Below are 17,337 nucleotides of genomic sequence, written 5' to 3' on the forward strand. Positions count from 1 at the left end.
AATCCCAACGAAGTCACATCTTACCGCCCAATAGCATTACTCCCAGCCATCGGAAAGCTATTTGAAAAACTATTTTCCAAACGATTAAAGGATATTATTTCTAATAAACAATTAATACCATCTCACCAATTTGGATTTCGAGAAAAACATTCAACGATAGATCAGATACATCGTATAGTACACATCATAGAAGAGGCCATAGAAAACAATCAAGTGTGTTCAGCAATATTCCTTGATATCGCACAGGCGTTTGATAAAGTGTGGCACGAAGGTCTAATCCGTAAGCTCAGAGCGATGCTCCCATATCAATATACTTCGCTATTGGAATCATATCTCACAGACAGATATTTTAGAGTGAAACAAAGACAAGCATACTCAAACATTAAAAAAATTGAAGCTGGTGTACCACAAGGCAGCATTCTTATTCTTGGGCCAGTATTGTATTTGCTCTATACTGCAGATCTACCTGTTTCAAATACAAGTAAGATAGCCACTTTTGCTGATGACACGTGTATCTTAGCCTATGGAAATAACGCAAATGAATCAACTAGAAAGTTACAGGCATCGATAGACGAAGTTGTCGCATGGACTGAAAACTAGAGAATCAAACTAAATGAAAGCAAGTCTGTTCACGTAGACTTTACAAACAAGAAAATAGCCTATAACCCAGTGAAAATATCATCTGCTACTGTTCCATATAGTAATACAGCAAAATACTTGGGTATGACTTTGGATGCAAAGCTCAAATGGAAAGAACATGTCAAAATTAAAGCAACTGAAATCAACTTAAAAATTAAAAAAATGAAATGGTTAATTGGCAGAAAGTCTACATTGTCAATACGGAATAAATTATTAATATACAACCAAGTAGTTAAGCCGGTATGGACATACGGCATTCAATTATGGGGATGTACCACTAAATCAAACATTGAAGCTGTACAACGCCTGCAGAATAAGATTCTCAGAGACATGGTCAACGCACCTTGGTATGTGCGAAATCACGACCTGCACAAGGATCTGTCGGTGAAAAAAGTCGCTGATATAATCCAAATTCTTGCAAGTAACCATGAAACCAGGCTGAAAGAGCACATAAACCCGGAGGCCGCAGAGCTTACCAAAACAGTCTGCACAAGAAGACTTCGAAGAACTAAGCCACGAGATTTAGTCGCCAACGCTGTATAATTGTTTGTAAAATATTTATAATTGTTTTTAAATTTCAATGTTAAAGATAGAATAATGTTACTTGTTAGCTTATGCTAGGCGTAATACCATGAAATGTATACAAATTTTATAACGTTTCAATAAAAAAAAAAAAAAAAAAAAAAAAAAAATATGTAATAATCGTATCCATGTAAATGATTTCTTAGCTTCTGCTAGTGGAGTTATCTCCAATTTGTTTGTAAATGTGGTGGCAAAGTTTCTCGAAATTTAGCCACTGGCTAAGTACTACAGTAATTTCAGTTTCGTAATTGGTTATATGTTAGTGGATTTAGTTTGGAATTTTTGGTAGTTTCATATGCAAAAAATGTAGGAGATACTAATATTTAGGTAGAAAGAATATGCGCATATAAATGCGTAGTTATGTGTGGTATGCTTAATGAGTATGGCATAGTCAGTAAATCCACTTAGTAGAACTAGATCAAAAATCGTTAAGAAAAGTTTGAAGAGAAATTAAGGACATCAACAAAAAACAAAAGAAAAAAAAAATTCCATAAAATGCAATATCTCTCAACTGTTTTTTTATCTATACTAATATTATAAAGAGGAAAACTTTGTTTGTATGTAATGAATAGGCTCAAAAACTACTGCATCGATTTTAAAAATTCTTTCACCATTCGAAAGCTACATCACTCACGAGTAACATGGATTATATTTTATTTTGGAAATAAGGCTCGAGATATAGGTCAAAACGTGGACCCGGGTAAACTTCGGATGTGTATGTACAATATGGGTATCAAATGGAAGCTATTGGTAAATGCTTTAGTCCAGAGTATTTTTCATGCCGCTCCGTGACTACGGTCTCGAGATAGAGACCAAAACGTGGACCCTAGAATGTGTTTGTACAATATGGATATCAAATTGAAGCTGTTGGTGAATGCTTTAGTACAGAGTATTTTTCATGCCGCTCCGTGACTGGGGTCTCGAGATATAGGTCAAAACGTGGGCCCGGGTAACCTTTGGCTGTGCATGTACAATATGGGTATCAAATGAAAGCTGTTGATAAGTGCTTTAATACGGGGTAATTTTCATACCTATTGATGACTAGGGTCTGGAAAAATATGCAAAAACGTGGACCTGCCGTGTCTTTGCACCGAATTAAACCAAACTTACACACATTGTTAAGGAGGTATTGAAGATGGTTTCCGTATAGTTTGGATACCTATTGGTAGATAGGGTCTCGAGATATAGGTCAAAACGTGGACCCGGGTAACCTTCGGATGTGTATGTACAATATGGGTATCAAATGGAAGCTGTTGGTGAATGCTTTAGTTCAAAGTATTTCCATCCGCTCCGTGACTAGGGTCTCGAGATAGAAACCAAAACGTGGACCCTAGAATGTGTTGGTACAATATGGATATCAAATGAAAGCTGTTGATAAGTGCTTTAATACGGGGTAATTTTCATACCTATTGATGACTAGGGTCTCGAAATATATGCCAAAACGTAGACGCGCCGTGTATTTGAACCGAATTAAACCAAACTTACACACATTGTTTAGTAGGTATTGAAGATGATTTCCGTATAGTTTAAATACCTATTGGTACATAGGGTCTCGAGATATAGGTCAAAACGTGGACCCGGGTAACCTTCGGACGTGTATGTACAATATGGGTATCAAATGAAAGCTGTTGGTGAATGCTTTAGTACAGAGTATTTTTCATGCCGCTCCGTGACTGGGGTCTCGAAATATATGCCAAAACGTGGACCCGCTGTGTCCTTGCACCGAATTAAACCAAACTTACGCACATTGTTAAGTAAGTATTGGAAATGGGTTTCGTAAAGTTTGGTTGTAATTCGGAGCACTGGCAACGGGTACAGCGTTCTTTTGAACCAGCCATAATGTCGCTTACTTTTTTAACGCTTGGGGCGGAACTGAACTGTCAAATTGACAGTGTGAGTTACAATGTGTCAATATTTCTTTCTGATTTGGATGCCATAAGAAAAAAACGTAAGTGCAACATGTAAAAATTGTTTGTGAATTTTTTTGGAGTGGATTTTGGAACAGTGAATAATTTCTTACGAAATTTGAGAATTTAATGTGAAATCCGAATGAAATTATGTGTTCGTGGAAAACAAATTTTTTTTCGTTTTTTTTTTTGAAAAATATAAATGGATAAAGGTTAAAAAAGTTCCAATGTTTAATAAAACATATAAATTGAAACGAAAAATTCATGGATGATCAGGAAAAAAGACGATTGTTTATTCATATGCCTTGATTTGAAATTTAAAAACAATCTTCTTTTTTCCTGATTTTCAATTTATATTTTATATTTACTCAAAAACAAATAGAAACCCAAAAAATATTGTTTATGCCAAAGCGCTTGAATAAAGAATAAAGAAATAAATAATATGAAAATCATATTTTTCTGTTCTAAACCATATCTATTCTATTTTAGTGTGCCCAGCGAAGGGGGCCGGGTTTGTATTATATATTTTTAAATGGCAATGTAAAAAAAAATATAAAAGACAGATGAACGTGAAAAAATCTGTCGGTAAACTGCAGCGAGCGTATTGTGTGAAAGGCTGAAGCCCACCGTCAACCAACTGATTGGACCTTATCAGTTTGGCCTCAGACCTGGAAAGTCTACCATCGACCAAATATGAACAATACGCCAAATCTTGGAAAAGATCCATGAAAGGAGAATCGACACAAGCAGCTGATGAAATTTACCAGGTGCGTGATATTTAAATCTGCTATATTCGCAACTGTAGCAAATTGAGAGCCCAAAGGTCTGAATCTTATTTTCCAACTCATCCTCCAGACAGCTTCTGCAGAAATGACTTGAAACAATCTCAAGCCCCTCCGCATGTACACCTAACTAACAATGCACGATAAGAACACCTATCAAATTCGAGAGTTGCGGCTTTGTTAGCCTTAGAAGCTCCCTCGAGCGCGTCCGATCTATCCGGGGCCAGAAGGATCTCGCGACTTTGTACGTTTGTACACTAGCCTGTAGAGTTGACGTGATACCCGTCTTACCAGAAAAACACCAAAAGTTCTCATTTCATGATGAAACAGCCTTGAGGGTCCTTATCTAACCATCTCATCAGCTCAGCAGTTTCCCTCTATGCCACTGTGATCGGGAACCCGAATGAGCCTAATATCGAAGTTTTTGGTCTGCCAGTCCTTTTTTCATTCTCGACAGAAACAGTTTCTTAAAATTTTTTCACCAACCTCTGAATTGTCGAGTCAAGTCCACCAAAAATCACGAATTTTTCGATATGTTGTTCTTAAAGTTCGACCATTTTTATGACATACATATATGTATATACATATATATATACATATAATGGGCACCAATATATTTATATATACGGAGGCCGCCGTAGCCGACTGGGTTGGTGCGTGACTACCATTCGGAGTTCACAGAGAGAACGTACGTTCGAATCTCGGTGAAAGACCAAAATTAAGAAAACGTTTTTGCTAATAGCGGTCGCCCGAGTGTATTTCTGCCATGAAAAATCCCCTTATAAAAACCACCTGCCGTTCGGAGTCGGCTTGAAACTGTAGGTCCCTCCATTTGTGGAGGGACACAGCCCTATTAGAACAAAACTTTATTGTCAAATGGTGTTTCATGCACGGAGATTCGAAACTATGCACTTCCGCATGATAGTCACGCACCATTCGGATTAAAATACAGAAATTGAAGTGGGTTGGTCACACTTTACGCAAAGAAGACGCTAGCATAGCAAAGAAGGCAATGGAATTGAGCGCACTCGTAGCTAGTGGAAGAGCGCCTGGCGGGCCAAGGAAAATCTGGGAAAGAACTGTGGATTTCGAGACGGCTCAACTCGAGTTAGCTAAAAGCAGGTGAAGACATTATCCAAAAATCGGACGAGATGGCGCGTAGGTGCTGTTGGTGCCCTTATTCCGCTAGGACTTCAAGGAAATAATAATCTACATATTAAAAATATTCGCAATATTTTTCATGCCAAATTTTTTTCTTAAATTTTTTTATAAAAATTCAAAATTTTGTACAAACTTCACAAACATTTAACAATGTCCTATAAATTGGCATAAAAACTTAACTAAAAATTTTGAGACACCTACTGGGTATGCAGTTTTATAGCCCATTAAATTTTAATATTAAAAAGTTTAACTTTTAGTCAGTCAAAAATTGCGTCATTATTGATCGAAAATTATAGAATCTCAAAATTTGTTTGTTAAAGCTCAGTAATTATGGTACTGTTAGAAACAGAAATCCATTTAAAACCTTTTTTCAATAACATAAGTGACAAATAAAGCTCAAACGCTTTTAACATAGAACCAAAACGTTCATGTTTATTGCTCATCGAAATCAGAGTTTATAGTATTTTATTTTCATCCATAATTCGCGGCGCATACTACAATATATATCCTGTATAATACAATATCTCATTTCCCATAGTAATAACCATACGGTGCATAATAGTTATCATAACCACCATAATTATAAGGATAACCACCAGCATATGCATAAGGATATGGCGGATTTGCTGCACCTGCACCAAAATAATTATTGGATACATTTTTTACTGGCATCGCAGATGTATTGGCTGCAGATGTTGCAGTTCTCCTTCTCTCCGCAATAGCGCTTATCAAACTAGCCACAATCACGCCAATATTATCGTTGGACCCCAAATTGGTCAAAAGCAGGGTAAGCAATCCATTAGCACCAAATAGACCGGCTCCAGTACCTGCCGCCGCCGCGCCACCGGTAGCATTACGCAAATTTGGGAATAAGAGTCCAAGCGTGCGCCCTTCATTCAGTGGTTTCATAAATGTTGTGATTGTCGGTGAGGCATTTAGCGCGAAGGTAGTTTTTTTGTGGGAGTTGCCTGAAGCAAAGACAGACGGCCGTTTGGGTGCTTTTTTTACGCTTAGCACGCTTTTCATTGTTGTTGGTGTGGTTGTTTGAAACGATACGCTATCCATTGTTGTGGTTGTTCTTATTGTTGTTGATGACTTAACTCTTCCTTTTGCTCCGCTGAACGAAAATGGTTATGTATACCCTCAAAGAACGCTAGGAAATATTGCGACATTACTTTGAAAATCATGGTAATGTTGCAGAATGTGTACGAAAATTACGTACGGCAATGGGAAGAAGAAAAGCACCAAATGAAGCGTATGTGCGTTACTTTGCGAAAAAAGTAAGAGAAACTGGGTTGCTTATTGACAAACCAACGCGTGACCGACCAAAAACCGTGCGTACACCCGAAAATATTGCTGCTGTGGCCGAGAGTGTTCGTGAATCACCAGGAACATCAGTTCACCGTCGTTCTCAACAATTGGACATTTCGGAGACAGCATTGAGACGAATTTTGCGTAAAGACCTTGCTATGACGCCGTACAAAGTCCAATGAAGGAAGTTGTGTTCCATCATTAACCGGAAGGATTGTACTTTAAAATAAAAAAACAGTTTGGAAAAATATTGAGTAGTTTCTTTTTTATAGCATTTTTAATTCCGTAAAGTTATATGGCGGACCCTGTATGTATTTTTCGCCTTTGCAACACTGCGCGCGATCAGCTGTAATTCGAAATTTCTTTGGAAAATTTGGTATTTTTTATTATAAACTTAAATATGATGTTTTTGCTTACAAGAAAAAGTAATCTCGCCGAAAAGATGGAACTAACTAGTGAACATTTTCGAGCAATGATATCGAGACAGGAGCGCATTGATTAACTTACCTCGACTAGTGGCGTTGAAGCACCAAACTTCACAATATGAAACGCTAGTAACACTTGGGCTGAAAAGTATCGGGCCTAACACATAGATGGCACTAGTTTTATTGCAGTCACCTCTTTTTCAGTTAGTACCAACCTTTCATAATATTCTATTCATTAGTTCGTGAGATATTGTGCAAAGAGTGACGCTACTTTTGCTATTTTCCAAACAATGGAGCAAAATAATTTCGTGTTTAAATTTTACAGTGCTTCTTGATGGGGAAAAATACGGTTCAAGAAAAGTGGTATTAAAAAGATAGAGCGGCGCTGGAATGATTGAGTTGTTCTTGATGGAAATTACGTTGATGAATAAAGCTAATTTTGAACAAAAAAACGCGCTTTCTTTGTTTGGCCCCGAACTTTTCAGCCCATGTGTTATAACAGTTTTCAACGTTTCCGTCGATTCTTTCACGAAGCATTTCGTGAAAGCCGGTTGTTGTACTATAAACAATAGATGCTGTGTGTCAATTGATAACGCCAGATAGTCATGTGACATAGCGCGAGATAGAAGCATCCTTGGATATCGAATAATTTTACGATTGCCCAAAAAAGGCACCAAGAGTCCTACCGATTGATGTACAGAAATGTTGAAGAAATTCAGCGCGTTGGTTCACCGCACGTCTATGACAGTGTAACAGGTGATAAATTTTAGATCTATCCATATGATATGATGAACTGTGTGCAGGTGCGTTATCATGTTGAAACATCCAATATTTCATTCCAAATTTTTCACGAACCTCGGGGAAAAATGATTCCAACAGAGCTTTATAGCTGTTTCCCGCCATTTTCTAGTTCACAATTTTCAATTCAAACGCCCCATAGTACAATATTACTCCCCATACCATAATACCAGCTTCAGGGCTGTGATGTCGATTCAAGCACCTTTGCTCCTTTCTAAAGTCCTGGAAACAGTAATTGTATCCATCCGGCCCACACAGATTGAACTTCGTGTCGGCACTAAATACTATTGTACTTCTTTCCATTCACCGGGATCGTTATTTGTAACTGAACTCCAAGCCATTTGGTCCCTTACAAAATCAAGGATCCGTTCTTTGCGAAATTTATTCAAAGATGGGGTGTTTTTTTTTTTTGATATTTTTTATGCTTCAGATTAGGTGCTTTTAGAAAAGCCCTTCGAAAGGTGGATTTCTTGGCTGCAACCTTTGGTATTTATTAAATTTTTGCTGTTGGAAGGGTGGAATTTGATGCGATCTTAAGGACTTAGCAGGTTTCCTTCGGTGTCAAGGCCATTACAGTTCCCCCTTTGCAGTTTTTACCATAGGAGGCACCTTGCTTCACATAAATATCCACAACGATTGGATTTCGACCAATATTTTTGGCCATTTGGCGATTTGAAGTTCCCACTGAGGTTAAGATATCGATTTGAACTTTTTCGGGAGCTGTTAAACCTTTCTGCTTTCATATTGTATTCGATTTAAGACGTTTTCGACTAAACGCAATGAATGCTTTGAAAAGGATGCCTTTCCATAGCTTACATCAAGGGTGTAAGTGTCAATTATATAATATATATAATTCGTATTTTATTACCACCACTCCGCCATTGTACGGTGAGAATATAGCTAACGGTCCCGAGAATGTGTGACTCAGTTTTGGCACATGGTCTTGCCTCCGATTGCAACAACTCAACATTTCGTACATCAACCTAATTCTATATACAAATACTTCGCATTGTTCACTTACAAGACACAATGGGCTCAGAAATTGAAAACACACGACCATCCACTTATTTGAGATTTTCAGTTAAGGCCTTAGGGCAGCTCAAAATGAGCGACGATTTTGCCCGAAAAGTAATCTCGGCGGGTATGTTTACAAGCAAAACATCTAAGGATTGGGAAGCCCGCACATGATCGTCGAGAAGCCAATGCATTTTAAGAGATTGACAGTTTGGTGCGGATTTTAGAACCGGGGTCCATTCGGGTCATAGAGAGCGCTACAGAGGCCCGACAAACGATTTTGAGTGGCTGGAAATTGAAGACATGAATTTGGACGAACCACGCCACACAGCGCATTCGTCTCCTCGGATCTGCCATTTGGCGCCTTAGAATTTTTTTCGTAATAATCTGTCGGCCCTTAACATTTAAAATTTCATGCGTCGCGTTTTTTGTGTAGCTCTTTCTGACAACGATCAAAGTTTCGGACTAGCAAAGCCAGTAAAGCAAGCATTTGGCCAACACCTTAACCACCATTCTCCTCGTAAAGAGTTAATTTTATATAATTCTACCACTTTCTAAGTAATTTGAGAGAAACACAGAATTTGCCACAGTCTGCAAGGGGACTATTATTTCATAAGACTTAAATAAGTAAATAAATAAATTGTAACCTCAATCGCAAAAGTGTAATGCTCCATTGAGTTGAGTAAATAAATATAATTATTTGCGTTACGGCAGCCACTGTAGCCGTATGGGTTGGTGCGTGACTACTATTAGGAAGTGCGCGGGTTCGAAAACCCGGACACGAAACACCAAATAATAGAAAAGGTTTTTTCTAACAGCAGTCGCTGCTCAGGAGACAATGGCAAACCTTCGAGAGTTCGGAGTCGGCATAAAACTGTAGTTTGTTCCTTCATTTCTGAAAAAATATCAAAACGAAGACCACAAATAGGAGGAGGAGTTCTGCCAAACTCCCAATATACATTCTGTCCAAAAAAAATATCGGGAATTTTTCATTCAAAAAGCGCGCGTTTCACATATGTCTAAATTTTTTTTCGCTGGAATGTTGGTACAACTGTCCTCTATAGTGTTGCAGAGTTTGAGAGTGATTTGTCAATTAGCTTGTTTTTGGCATTTAATTATATCAGTCAACCGCAGGTGTGCTCTGCGATTTTCACTATGAATAAAAATATCGAACATAGAACTAGTCTTCAATTTTATTTTTTGAACGGGACTTCGTGTGGCGAATCATTGAAAATGTTGCAAAAAGCCTATGGCGAGTGTGATTTATCAAAAACACAGGTCTACGAGTGGTATAAGGCTTTTGCAGAGGGCCGAGAAGTCATGGAAGATTTGCCCCGATCTGGTCGTCCATCAACGGATGAAAACGTTGACAAGGCCAAGCAAGTGGTGCTGAAAACAGGCGACTGAATGGGTCGAAATCCAAAAATCCACGCCAAAGTCGGTCAAAAGTATTACTCGTTTTCTTTGATTATTATGGTGTTGTGCACTTGGAATCTCGGAATTCGTTCCAAACGGTTCTACGGTAAATAAAAACTATTTCAGAGAGAATATGCGTAGGAAATGGCTCAATTTGTGGCAAGAAAACTCAATGATCTTGCACTTGATAACGCACCGTCTCACAAGGCTCATATTGGGAACACTTTTTTGACCAAAAACTCGAAAAATATCATTGAACAACCACCGTATTCACCGGATATAGCCCCCTGTGACTTTTTCCTTTTCTCAAAACGTAACTACCACTCCGCGGACGTCGATAGAGGCCATTGCGGAGAATTCGCTGAAGGAGCTGAAGAAGATCTCTTTAAACGCGTTTAAAAGGTGCTTTAATGAGTGGACTAATCGCTGGCATATGTGTATTGTTTCGAATGGATCCTATTTTGAAGGCGACAAAATAAATTTTGATGATTAAAGAAATATTTTGCGTTTTATTGAACAATTCCCGGTACTTTTTTGACAGATTGTAAAAGTACTGGATTCTGCTGAGGTTCTTTGGTTCCCTTGGCAACCTATAGTTCTGAGTTTCCTTTTATTTTGCACACAATTAAACGCTTGTCAGGTATATTAAAATTTTATTTGGTGTACTTCGGCATTTATTTTGTATCCGTTTTTAATAAACGCAGCGCTCAATTGTATTTCGCTCTGTTGCATTACTCAAATTAGCTAATTCAGCAATTTTTCGCTCCAATTTTCCAGTTTTAAATAATTTATGCCTGATTCCCGCTGTTCAATAGTCGCACGGTGGCTCAATTTACTTCAATTTTTGCAGTTAAATGTAACATAAAACCATAGGTGGGCACACTGCATTATAAATTTACTGCATTACAAATAGCAGTAATTAGTAAAATTTTTTCTGATAATGAAGTTTAATTTGCATTACCTGTAAACTTTTACTGATTACTGAAAAAAATTGCAGTAAAAATATTTTTTTACTGATTACTGAAAAAAATTGCAGTAAAATTACTGATAATATAATTTGATTTGCATTATCAGTATAATATTTACTGTTTATGGGAAGTCAAAATGTAATACACTCTGATCACGAAATTCAATCATTTATGTACTCAATAATTCTTTCTTTTTTTTGGTTTCTCTTATTTTCCTAAATAACAAAATAATAACCCCATAACTGTAACTGTCGTACAATCCAAACAAAAGAATTGGATGAAGATGCAAAGAAAAAAACAGGCCAATAAATATTTATTGCACGCTACACATATCTATATAACATAGAATGAGTGGAGGTTATAAGGTATATTATTTTTACATAAATTGTAAATCGGTCCAGAAGGCAAAAACTCAGCGATGCAAATTTTGAAATGCTTGTGTTAAGAAAGGCTAATAGCTAATAGCAAATCAAATTATATTAACAGTATTTTTACTGCAGTTTTTTTCAGTAATCAGTAAAAAAATATTTTTACTGGAATTTGTTTCAGTAATCAGTAAAAAAATATTTTTACCACAATTTTTTCAGTAATCAGTAAAAAAATATTTTTACTGCAATTTTTTTCAATAATCAGTAAAAAAATATTTTTACCGCAAATTTTTTTCAGTAATCAGTAAAAGTTTACTGGTAATGAAAATTAAATTGCAATATCAGTAAAATATTATATTTACTGCATTTTTACTGTTACGGCAAAGTGCCCACCTATGCATAAAACAATAAACCAAAAAAAAAAAACTGTCAACTCGGCCGCTGACCCTCGCCCAGACAAGCGCGAGCATGAAATTACCTGTGAGCAAAATTCTTCCTATGCAACTGCGTTTCCTGCCAGCCGGAATTTCTGTGAAAACTACTGTACTTGCTATGCTTGTAATCGAAACAATTTTAAATTTCGACTACTTTTCATGTTATTATTACTTAAACTGTTAAATTGAAACTGCACGAAATAAGCTGTGCCCCTGCCCCTGCATGCCTCAAAGAACGTATATTTTCATTGCTATACAGCGTAATTATTATAAAAAATTAAAACTCGCAACATAATTATCAAACATAAATTTTTTTGATATTACTCATAGAGGTTAAACTCACCGATAAAAACAATTCTTACATGAAATGCTAAAATGTCCGAAAAACAAACAATGCGACTAAACAAAAAATCACCGACTATCAAAGCTTCTTTGCGCTCTCTTGCTTACTCACTTTGCGACACTTCAAGATACAGGCAGTATAAAGTGCGCTTATCGCTTAGTGCAAGCCGCAGTTATATGGCAACCGGCCGCGGAACAGCATCTTGAATAACAATAAGCCAGCTTCAGCAACAACAACAACAACGGGGCAAGCAAAGTAAGAGCAATGCGGACACACCTTCAGTATGAACGTCACAGAAGCGGGATTGTCTTATCAGCTCTATTGTTGCTGACATTGAGCGCGGCCACACCGGGAGGACAGCCAACAAGTTTCGAGCAGCTGTTCTCAATGGATCCAAATAATGCGGTAGGCAAAGCGTATTTCAAATTATTAGCCGGCAAAAACCTTTTGTTCGACACATTTAATCGGAGATTTTTTCCAACAATTCTTAACCTTTTGTGGTTCTTCGCCTTGCAGACCTTCGCTACACTTTGCGATGATGCGCTTCTGCGGAATGTGACGCAACAGGTTACTCAACTTAAGGCTTCAAGTGAGAACGTCCACTTACTGTTGGACACATATAATTTGAGGTGAGTGTCCTCTGTATAAAGGCAGTTTTATATTGTAATAAACATTGGTTGGTTGGTTAGAGTGGTGATTCATCCAGAATCCAACTAGCGCTTCCGCACCATTTTGTTGCCACATCCTCGTTACCAAATTGTTTAACAGTTATTTACAGCAGGACTATATCCAGTCTGTGCGGTTTAGGAACCTTATTAGGTTGTTGACGTCTAAGCCAGACAGCTGCTCGACACTCTCGAACAGCGGTTTGCACAGGGTTGACATTCTGTCCTTCCATAGGGCAGGGCATTCACAGATAAAATGGAAGATTGTTCCTTTTTTCTCCGGTTGTTTACAACTATGACAGCATGTGTTATGAGGGATGCCCATTTTGGCGGCTTGTTTTCCGATAGACCAGAAGCCAGTTATGACTTCCGTAAGTCTACAGGTGTCCCGTCGTTTCATTCTTATTAATGCCGACGATTGCTTGAGGTTGTAGGTGGGCCATAACGTTCTGCTGATTTTGCATTTCGTCTGGTCTCTCCATCTACACTCTGCAATTCGAAGGTATTTTAGGGAAATTGCATTCTTGACCGCACCTAGTAGAGTGAGTACTGGTACTGCAAGAACGCTATTCATGGCAGATCCCCCTCTTGCCAGTTCATCAGCTTTTTCGTTACCTTCTATGTTCCGGTGTCCCGGGACCCAAATTAAGGTTACTCTATGGTTTTCACTCAAGTTGGTGAGGCTATTCCTACTTTTCTCCACCACTTTAGAGGTTGTTATAGTCGCATCCAGCGCCTGGATTGCAGCTTGGCTATCCGAAAGAATAGCGATATTGCCCTTAAAAGAGAAATCTGCGATTAGTAACCTACAGGCTTCCCCAATTGCTAGTATTCCGCTTGGAAGACGCTACTGGTATTAGGGAGACGAACAGATTTTTCAATTCCAAGTCTCTCAGAATATATACCAGCTCCGACACCACAATCCATTTTACTGCCATCTGTATAGACTGTGGTAGCGAAGTTGTTTAGAGAGAATCCCTTATTCCATTCTTTTTTAGATGGAAAGAGTGTGGCAAAATTCCTATTGAACGTAACCGTCGGGACGATGTAGTCAGTCCTCACCGAGGTTAACTGAGTTTGTCGCAATAATAGAGTAGCGTGACCATAAGTTTTTTCTTTCCAGCGACCCGCTTCATTTAACCTAAATGCACTCATGGTTGCCGTCTTTTTTATATGTAGGTCTATTGGAATAACGTGTGTCAGTGCATTGAGAGCCACTCTAGGACATGATCTGATTGCACCGACCGTTATTGCACAGGCTGATCTTTGTATTCTGCCGAGTAATTTGGTAGTGTACTCTCTCTCTAGAGCTTTCCACCAAACTACCGAGCCATACGTTAAAATTGGTCGTATAACCGCCTTATACAGCCATAATGTATGCTTAGGTTGAAGACCCCATCTTCTTCCAAGCATACGTTTGCAGGCATATAAAGCAATTTCTGCTTTCCTTACCCGTTCTTCGACGTTTAACTTCCAGCTAAGTTTGGAGTCCAGAATTACTCCTAAGTACTTTGCACTGGTTGATAGTGACAGAGTTTGTCCGTTCATATTTGGTAGGGTGAAAGTTGGTACCTTGTATCTGGTGGTAAAAAGCATACGTTCTGTTTTACGCGGGTTTAAACTTAGCCCACATCCTGTGGCCCAAGAGTTAAGCTCGCCTAACGCCCTTTGGATGATCCTACTGATCGTATTTGGACACAGTCCTGGCACCACATCATCAGCGTACGCCACCACTTTTACCCCACCTCCGTTAAGTTTTATTAAGATTTTGCTGATCACACATAGCCAAAGAAGTGGAGATAATACTCCCCCTAATATTACCCATATTATCTTTGATGATCCTGGTTTCTAGCATGGAGATGACCGAGTTACTAACGCAACTGTCCACCTCCAGGTCTATCAACGCCCGTTGGATGGCATCTGTGCTAACATTGTTAAAGGCGCCTTCGATATCCAAGAATGCCGCCATGGTATAATGTTTGCTCTCTAGAGAGCCCTCTATAGTTCGGATTACCTCGTGAAGCGCTGTCTCCGTAGATTTGCCTTTAAGGTATGCGTGTTGTGCAGTTGATATACCAGAGCTCTCCAAAGAGCTTCTGAGGTGCATATCCAAAAGTCTTTCAAAGGTTTTTAACAGGAAAGACGAAAGACTGATTGGCCTGAAGTCCTTCGCTGATTCATGTCCTCTTCTACCTACTTTTGGTATGAAGACGACCTTGACTAGTTTCCAGCTATCTGGAATATGGGCTAAGTTTAAACACGCTTTAAAAATTTCCTCTAGCCATGGTAGGATACAGTCCAAGGTTTCCTGTAACATCTTTGGAATGATCCCATCTGGCCCCGGAGATTTAAAGGGTGAGAAAGATTAATATTATATATTAATATACATACATACGTGCATATTTAATAGCTTGGTTTCCTTGCAGATTGGATTACATTAAACATTTGTTGGATGAACGTTTGCCGGCGGTCAAGTCATCACCTCAATTGATTGATGTGCGCGTACATGGCGAGGAACAGGGTGGCGCATCCACTCTGTCCACGCAATCCTCCGCTGGTGGTATAAATTTTCCAGGCATCAATACTCAGGCTTCTGCACGTGGCGGAAGCTTGCCTGCGCCCAGCAGCTCGCAATCCTCTGCAGGCGGCGCAAATATTTTACCAACTGTTGCCGAATCATCCTCGGCTGGTGGTTCAAATCAACTGGCTAACAACAATGCAACACCTGCAGCCAATGCACAGGCATCCTGTGCACCTGCCTTATATAGCGCTCCTTGTCTCCATCCCAGTTCAAATTTACCGAGTACATGTGAAGAAGCGTTGACACGTGCGGGCGCTAACGCCAAGAGCGGCATTTATCAACTTTATCTACCCGATTCGGGATTGAAGTTATTCTATGTCTACTGTCTGAAGGACGCAAATGGTGGCCCAGCTTGGACTGTGGTGCAGCGCCGCCAAGACGGTTCAATTTCCTTCTATCGTGATTGGCATGAATATCAAGCAGGATTTGGAAATTTGTATGGCGAGTTCTTTATCGGCCTGGAGCGTTTGCATGGATTGACACATGCGCGCCTCAATGAGTTGTGGGTGCAGATGGAGGATTTTGAGAATGTGACGCGTTACGCACGCTATGAGAATTTCGCTATCGGCGATGAGCATGAATTGTATGCCTTAAATGTGTTGGGCAAATTTGAGGGCAACGCTGGTGACTCTTTGCGTACCAGCCAAGCTCAAAAATTTAGCACCAAAGATGCTGATCATGATATGTGGGAAGGCAATTGCGCAACCCAGTATACTGGGGCATGGTGGTATAATGTGTGCCATAAGAGGCGAGTGTTTTTAGAGAAAAAAATATATTAAATTTGACGTTTTTCTATAAATTAAGTATAAATAAATTTCAAGTAATATTTCATTGGGTAAACTCGCCTTTGGTTTTTTCGATACAATTTTTTACATATACACACCTAATTCGGTTTTTACACGGTCTTTTTTACACGGTTTACGGAACCAATTTATCGTGTAAAAACAGAATAAGGTGTAGTTATATATAATTTTTTTGAAAATGCTATCTTTTTTAATAAAAAAAAACATCTTATATTTCCAGCAATTTAAATGGTCAATATTTGCGTGGCAAATATAGTAAGGACAAGGATGGCAAAGGCATTGATTGGAATCACTGGCATGGCTATGGATACTCGTTGAAATATGTGCACATGGCTATAAGGCCAGTATCATGAAAGATGAAAGCCTGAAAAGAAAATCAAAGTAATACTCGTAATAGTTGAACGGCATAAATATACACTTACTTATACTCGTCAATTTCTTAATTCAAATACAATGAAAGACTTAACACACAAGGAATATAAAAAAAAACATTTTTTTTATTTTTCAATAAATGCATTTATACTACTATAAGTACTTTTAAAAAATTTTGTATCTTCTTGCTTTTTATTTAGACGAGCCTTAGAATATACATATGTATGTATTTAGACGCACAGGTAAGCTGCTCTTAATTAAATTCAGGCATCTTAATCTTCGCGTGTCGTGTGGAGTTGCCTGTCTCCCATCGGTCGCTTCACCTGATGCCGGAGAGGGGAATGCTCGCAGAAATAAAATACCACTCGCGGACCAAAACAGGCAACACCTGCTTGGAGGTGTAGGCAGTTTGTTTAACTATCACCAAGCTAGGATAGGCGGGCTAGCAATCTACTTATTCGAATCTTAATTGCTAAGGAATCATCAAATTCACAGCCTCGAATAAATAATTCGTTTATCGAAACATTTGAAGTGATGAAAAAAGCTTATGGCGATGATTGTCTATCTCGTTCCAGAGCTCATGAGTGATTTAAGCGTTTCATAGATGGTTGTGAGGACATAAATGACAATGAACAGACGGGTCGTCCAAAATCAGTAATCACCGAAAACTCCATCGAAATTGTCAATTTATCAAAAATGAACCGAAATTATCGTTGAAATTTATGGAATCGGAATGGAATATCTCTAAAACATCGATTTATTGTATTT

General features: G+C 38.5%; 1 protein-coding gene across 1 annotated transcript; it reads left to right on the forward strand.

The window, feature by feature from the left end:
* Positions 1 to 12,331: 12,331 nt before the first annotated feature.
* LOC129235719 (ficolin-2-like) lies at positions 12,332 to 16,728 on the forward strand. Its single transcript, XM_054869725.1, has 4 exons — positions 12,332 to 12,553; positions 12,665 to 12,777; positions 15,240 to 16,142; positions 16,418 to 16,728. The coding sequence occupies exons 1-4, from the start codon at positions 12,413 to 12,415 to the stop codon at positions 16,548 to 16,550; spliced, it is 1,290 nt and encodes a 429-aa protein (XP_054725700.1). The 5' UTR covers positions 12,332 to 12,412; the 3' UTR covers positions 16,551 to 16,728.
* Positions 16,729 to 17,337: the final 609 nt, after the last annotated feature.

The sequence above is a fragment of the Anastrepha obliqua genome, chromosome 1 (assembly GCF_027943255.1).
Source record: "Anastrepha obliqua isolate idAnaObli1 chromosome 1, idAnaObli1_1.0, whole genome shotgun sequence".
Classification (NCBI taxonomy): domain Eukaryota; kingdom Metazoa; phylum Arthropoda; class Insecta; order Diptera; family Tephritidae; genus Anastrepha; species Anastrepha obliqua.